The following is a 6,492-nucleotide window of genomic DNA, read 5'->3' as shown; positions in this document are numbered from 1 at the left end:
GCCTGAAATCTGGGATTTTTATAATAAATTAAAACACTCAAAGAAGTACTTTTGGGTGCCTAAATTAAAGTGGCAACTCTTTCATCTCAAAAAGGGACATGATTGGTATTATAATTGTTACTTGCACATGTGACGCGATTAGGAGCTAAGTGATATAATTATGTTTCTAATTTTGTAATCATGAGTATAAAACCAAGAGATATGATGTGAGAAGATTATGCGTTGATTGGATAATTGTGCAATTTGAGCAATAATGCCATTTGGGTTGGCTCTGTTTATAAGTGGGCTTAATGTCCAGTATGAAGTGAGCTGGATCATAATGACGTAAATGATGGGCGAATACATTCAGTCCTTTTGGGCTAAACATTTCATTAGCTAATGATTAATGATCATGTAATAAGACAAAGCAAAGGAATCAAAGGAATGTACGATGCGGGCAGGATGCAATGAACGTAATGATGTTGTCTGTTGGCTTTTTCTTGACGCTGCCATATTTTCACTTGAGTTCATGTATCTCATTCCCATTCTCATTTTCATTTCCAATGTAATTTTAACACATGGAAAATGATGATGTTGATGAATTTAGAGAAGCATCCATATCATGAGTCTAGACGTTTATGAGACTCACAATGCATTAACAGTAGCATACCTTGATGATTGAGATCCACTCGAATTTATTTTAGTTGACTTACTAAGAAAATATGATAGTCGAACTCTTATTCTGAGTGTGAACCGAAAGTTTTCGCTATCAGATATCACATTTGTTGTTATGCTATCAACACAAAAATACTTTAAAATCAAAATCGATATAATTAATCAAGTTGAATTATGAATCATAAATAGATGTACAAAGTTTGATTGATAATATAAGACATAACATATTTGACAAGAACATCTCACTTATCTCTTTACCCAGAATCTCAAAAGCTTACATCTTTATATTTTGTCTCACTGTTGGTCCGCCATACAACCCACTCTCGGTTCTCAGGTGCTCTCCTATATCACCATATAACCATCCCTTTCGTTTTTTTTTTCTCCTCGTCTTTCGCACACACTCGTTCTTTCTCTGCTACTTTCTGACCTGCTTATAATATGTGTCTCTTTTTCATCTGATTCTGAACAACCCTGCTCGTTAAAGAATGGATTTTGTTGCTCTGATGCTTCTGTAGATCATCGATTCCATACGAGACACTGAATTTCACCGTATTGGGTTCTTTTCTCCTTAATGGATTGTTAATTTGCTTAATCTGAAATCTGATTTGGGTTTAGCTGGTTTAATCTGACTCTAATGGTTTACTGAGAATACTGAGAAAAGTTTGGAAATAAAGTCGTCTTCTTTATCAGTGGTTTACTTTGTTGATCTGAATTTTCAGGTCTCAGAAAATGCAATATGGACAGCGTTTGCAATTTGTGTTATGTTGGTAGGTTTAGGTGCTACAGAACAAGGTTAATTTAGACGGGGATTGATTAAACTACCATGCATATATATTGCTGCCCTCTGGGTTCACGTAGAGCTGGATTTTGGAATTGCTGCAGAGAAAGGAAGTTGCCTTTCAATGCTATCTTGTAGAAAAAGAAGAAAAAAAAAAATCAACCCGATTAGTTTTAGGAGTTGGATCTGATTCACATTTATACTGCATCATTCTCTGATTGGTCAAATTGGTCCGAAAACCCCATTGCTCACACCATGCCTGTGGTTCAGAAGTTGTATAATGCTTGCAAGGTGTCCTTCTCTAGTAATGGTCCAACATCAGAAGAAGACCTAGAGAAAGTTCGTGCTATCTTAGGTGGGAGGATTGCTATATGTTTCTGTTTATTTTCTTGACCAATTTTTTATCATGGACTTAGATTTTAGCCTGTATAGGCTCTGTGCTTGCACATGATCCAAGTTCTTGGTCCTTAGTTTAGCATACAACCGTTGGTTTACTCTTTCATATGTGGCTCTTCCAGATGAATTGAAGGCTTCTAATGTGGGTCTCGAACAGGAAGCACAATTGGCACGCGGATGGAAACATTCTATTCATGGTAGCAATGGCAGAAAAGGGCGTAATGGCACTCATCAGTACCCACCCGCAATCAAATATCTGCATTTGCATGAATGCGATAGATTTTCGGTAAGCTACGGGACCATGATCCCTTCATCATTTACTTTGATGCCCGTAGATTGATCTGTGTGCTTTATTTTAGTTCATCTATAAATTTGGAAAATCCTAAAGCTGCCTTTATAGTATAAGCTTTGATATATATATTTTTCTCATGCAGATAGGAATCTTTTGCATGCCACCTGGCTCTATCATACCCCTTCATAATCATCCTGGAATGACTGTTTTGAGCAAGCTTCTTTATGGTTCTTTGCATGTGAGATCATACGATTGGCTTGATTTACCGGAGTGCTCTGATGTTTCTAAAGGTGCTTTTGTCTATCTACCTTTGAGTAGTTCAAGTTTGTGCAATCCTCTTATATTGGTGATTGGAACATTATATCTGAAAGAAAGTACATGCTTGCTTTTGTTCAGCGTTTCTTTTAATCAGCATGCATCTCAGCCATGATGCCTGACTCTCATTTAAGAAATCATCAGTAAATTAACTCACTACTGATTAGTTGTGCCCTGCTTCTTGGTTTGTTGGGTAAAATATAGATGAATTTGTTAAGACTACTACTATCTGCAATCATAAATGATTGTACATAAACAATAGGACAAACCTGAAACGTACTTATAAATATGATGGTCTTCATTCTTATAGAGTAGCTTCATATGGGTGTTCGTTTTGCTACTCTCTGGTATTGGCATGGTCCTTTTGTGATTTGGATAGCTTGATCACTGTGGTTGTTTGAGCATATATGCATGGTAGAAGTTTTGAAGGTGTGAATCATTTGGTTTGGAGATGAAGGCTTCATTCGCGTGAATATCGTTGTCTTCAATGAATAATTGCTCTTCAACATCTTTGTTATGTTTTTGCAGATGTTAATTTTTCTCTTTTCAATTTGAATTTCCTCATGTACTTGTATGCAGGGCATCACCCCCTTGCTGCTTGTCAATAAACTTTTTTGAAAAATTATAAGTAGCTTCTTTACTATTTGAAGTTGCTGATGGTTAATGCCTTTAGGAATTTAACTGTGAATCATATCAGATAATCAGTGCACTAATGATCTATAGTTAGTTTATTAGATTGTCGAAAGTGTTGAAATCAATGGATTGTATACTTTGCAGTATCATCTTACTGTCCACTTAGTGACTGTGTATGTTTCGTATGCCCATGATTATCATCAAGAAATCATTCAATCAATGCTCTAGTTTGCTTCAGTTGCCTTATACACAACAGGATTATAAATGGCCTACAAGTTTAGTGCTGTTTGAAATACATGTCGTCTCTATATATGAGTCTGATATGATTGAACTTGCTTATATTTGATCTTGTAAATATTGATTCTCATTTCAATCTATCTTATTATGTAATAGATAACAATTTTCTTTCAAAAGACTTTGCGTCTACTTCTTTTTACACTATTTTGGGTAAAAGAAATTCAAGTTTTGATCCGTGAAAATTTACAGCAAGACCTGCAAAGCTTGTTCGCGATTGTGAAATGAGTGCACCTTGTGGTACAACAGTTCTTTATCCAAAAAGTGGAGGCAATATTCATTGTTTCAAAGCCTTGACGTCCTGTGCTCTCTTTGACATTCTTTCACCTCCTTACTCCTCAGAAGATGGGCGACACTGTTCTTATTTCTGGAAGTCCCCTCGTGTAGATCTTCCAAGTATCTTCGGTTCCATGCACTCATAACTTGTTTTTACAGACACACGTTTGATTTCTTGAACTAACAGTTTTCTGTTATTCTTTTTTCATCAAAAGGTCTTGAAGAGTTGTGTGGCGCAGAACCATCTGAAGTAGCTTGGTTGGAAGAGATTCAACCTCCTGAGAACTTCGTAGTCCGCAGGGGGGTGTACAAGGGCCCGACCATTAGAAAGTAAATGGGAATTTTGGACTGGATGTAAGATAGCGTTAGTTGCTAGGCTGCAAAAAGGAGGAGCTCTGAGGAGATAGGTGGAACGTTGGAGCTAACCGGCCATGACAATATTACAGTTTTTTTCCTAAAGCAAGGCATTCAATTGTAAATATTATTACATTGGCTTGGTTGTGAAAGCTGATCGAAAGACCTTGTATCCTAGACATCGTTTCTGTGATTGCTCTTTTTTTCAATAATAACAAACGTCGTATTTTTTTTTTTTTCGTCAGTCTTTAATCTTGGCTGCATAGCTTGCAATTTATGAACTACTTGTAATTCTTATTTTTGACTCTTCCTAAATTGATTGTTCTGTTGTGAAGGCTTCTCAATGCCCAGAAGCTGTACCAGATACAGAGAGACTAATTAACTACCAAAGGTTGACCTGCTGCCCACAAGTAAATTTTTAGGAGGGTTGGTCCAGAGGGCAAGGCCCAATTTAGATAGGACATGAACTATATATTTACTATTGTTTTTCTTGTGGCCCTCTTTGCGCAGAAAAACAGAAGAAAAGAAGGCCTATAGTTTTTTCACCAGTTGTTTCCAATCTCAATCGCTCAGGCCCTGTCAGGTTAATTAGAATGGTAAATAAGAAACAGAACAAAAACGAAGAACGAAAAACAAAGGCTTCCCACATGTTTGTCAGAATGTCACCTCCCTCTCTGTCTCACTCTGATCATGAAGAACCCATGTTGGCGGCGGGTCTTATGCCAGCATTTCATAGATCTGCACAGTTAGATTCTGTTTTACTGTCTTCATATGCACCAATACATTGAACCTGATCTACAATGGGGAAAAAAAGTACTAGAATTTTTATCCAATTTTGAAGTTGAGCTGTCAGGTCATGCTATACTAGGGCTGTCTTATGTCGTTACTCTTGGCTTCAACAAAACAACTCAATTTGCTTCTTAACCCTATTAGCATCTCTTGCAAATGAGAGAAACTTACATGTTCCGGAATGATGGACAATTGTTTCTACAACACTCATTATGTGACCTAACATGTGAGAAACGACTGTCGCACCACTCCTTCCCAATAAGTTTTCCCGTTAGAAAATAAATTAGAATAATATCATTGTTAATTACCAAACTTTTCTAAACGCCCTTCCAACAACGTAAGAGACATCTGAAAAAAGATATACTTGTTTTCACATTGTAAAAAAATAGTGCCATTTCTGGAGAGATGTCTCTGTTTTAGTTTGTAGTGTGGCTCTTTGATACGGTCGACTATGCACTAGAAAGAAGAGTACAAGAATTTATATTGTCATTTTCCAATCACCACACAAATTAGACAGAGGTTTCTCTTAAAATAAAGGGAACGGTGAGAAACAGGCACTTATATAAAAACAAGAAGATAATTTGGTCAGCCAATTTTCACTTATTCTCTAGTGCAATGGTCGATTTCCCCAAAACATAAACAAAATTTTTGAAATGATATCTACAAACAATCGTAAGAAGACAAACAGAGTAATATCCGGGTATGCATGAAATCATATTGAACTCCATTAAAATACTATAACCAGACATGATTCTCCTTTCTGGTTAAATTAAAATAAAACCCAGTAGCTCTTATTTAAAGACCAAGATATTGCATAGCGGTGCTAGCTGCTAGCTAGGTTAGGATTGGATGGATGTCTCCGTTGTGGGGAATATTATAGAGAAAACTAATTGAAAGATTCTTTCTTGGCTTGAAATTGTCAACTCCCCATGCATACGTGAAGACAAAAGAGCAAATGCTTTTTTTTTCCTTTTTTCATAGTTTTGAAAATCGGAGTGGACGACCGTCCCATTAGGTTAATCAGAAACGGACGACTGATTGTTTTGTTTTTACTCAATTAACCCATCGAAATCGATTAACTAATTTGACCCAAATTCTGTTGGTTAAATCTATGGCTATATATTCAGCTGTCGTTCTAGGTTAGTCAAATTAACCAAATGATTCCTCTTCTTTCCCAAAGACTATAAGGAGGACTCTTTTGGCACAGGAGTCAGGACAGTCCAATTTCTCTCTGGATGCCTTGGAAAGTAAACCACTTTGGATGGTAGAGAATATGATAATAAAATGTTGCACATAATATATATTAGGGATAATGAAAGGTATCTTAAAACGATATATTTCAGTAAAAATCAACTTGATTAACGATTTTATAGTCTGTCAATATAAATTTATGTTGTTATTAGACACTTTGGTATGAGAACATTTCTATTTATGGGGTGACTCGTGATTTTAGGGAAACAAAACTTATACGGCCAGCTGGTGTAGTGTGATAGGTGGAAGTAATTTGGTAACATGCACCAATCATCAACTTTGTTCCAACTCGGACATTAATAAAGAAACCCTCTCCTCATCATCATCAGCTTCTGACTTTTAATGTTATAACCCCATTTGCATGTAAATGATGGTCGTGATTATATATGATTACTATGAGTGGCACTCATTTTGCAAGGCCAGCAGTCAGCTTTCTACCCATTCGATGCATTACGTTCTA

The 6,492-nt window shown here is 36.4% G+C and overlaps 1 protein-coding gene across 6 annotated transcripts; it reads left to right on the top strand.

Moving 5' to 3' along the window:
• Window positions 1-751: 751 nt before the first annotated feature.
• Window positions 752-4,230, top strand: LOC117626539 (plant cysteine oxidase 4-like). 6 transcript variants are annotated; one of them, XM_034358272.1, is made up of 7 exons: window positions 752-988; window positions 1,139-1,203; window positions 1,374-1,787; window positions 1,951-2,114; window positions 2,263-2,410; window positions 3,555-3,758; window positions 3,854-4,230. In XM_034358272.1, the coding sequence occupies exons 3-7, from the start codon at window positions 1,688-1,690 to the stop codon at window positions 3,970-3,972; spliced, it is 735 nt and encodes a 244-aa protein (XP_034214163.1). In that variant the 5' UTR covers window positions 752-988; window positions 1,139-1,203; window positions 1,374-1,687; the 3' UTR covers window positions 3,973-4,230. The 6 variants fall into 6 exon arrangements, with proteins under 6 accessions (XP_034214163.1, XP_034214164.1, XP_034214165.1 ...); XM_034358273.1 differs by having other exon boundaries at window positions 1,139-1,210; XM_034358274.1 differs by lacking the exon at window positions 1,139-1,203.
• Window positions 4,231-6,492: the final 2,262 nt, after the last annotated feature.

This window comes from Prunus dulcis, chromosome 4 (genome assembly GCF_902201215.1).
Source record: "Prunus dulcis chromosome 4, ALMONDv2, whole genome shotgun sequence".
Classification (NCBI taxonomy): domain Eukaryota; kingdom Viridiplantae; phylum Streptophyta; class Magnoliopsida; order Rosales; family Rosaceae; genus Prunus; species Prunus dulcis.
Note: the sequence above shows the minus strand (reverse complement) of the source record. Positions and strands in the feature narration are given on the sequence as shown.

Coding starts and splice junctions, on each gene's coding strand:
- LOC117626539 (XM_034358274.1), top strand. CDS start 1,688: ATGCCTGTGGTTCAGAAGTTGTATAATGCTTGCAAGGTGTCCTTCTCT. Junction 2,411..3,554: donor GTGCTCTGATGTTTCTAAAG/GTGCTTTTGTCT, acceptor GAAAATTTACAG/CAAGACCTGCAAAGCTTGTT. Junction 3,759..3,853: donor CCCTCGTGTAGATCTTCCAA/GTATCTTCGGTT, acceptor TTTCATCAAAAG/GTCTTGAAGAGTTGTGTGGC.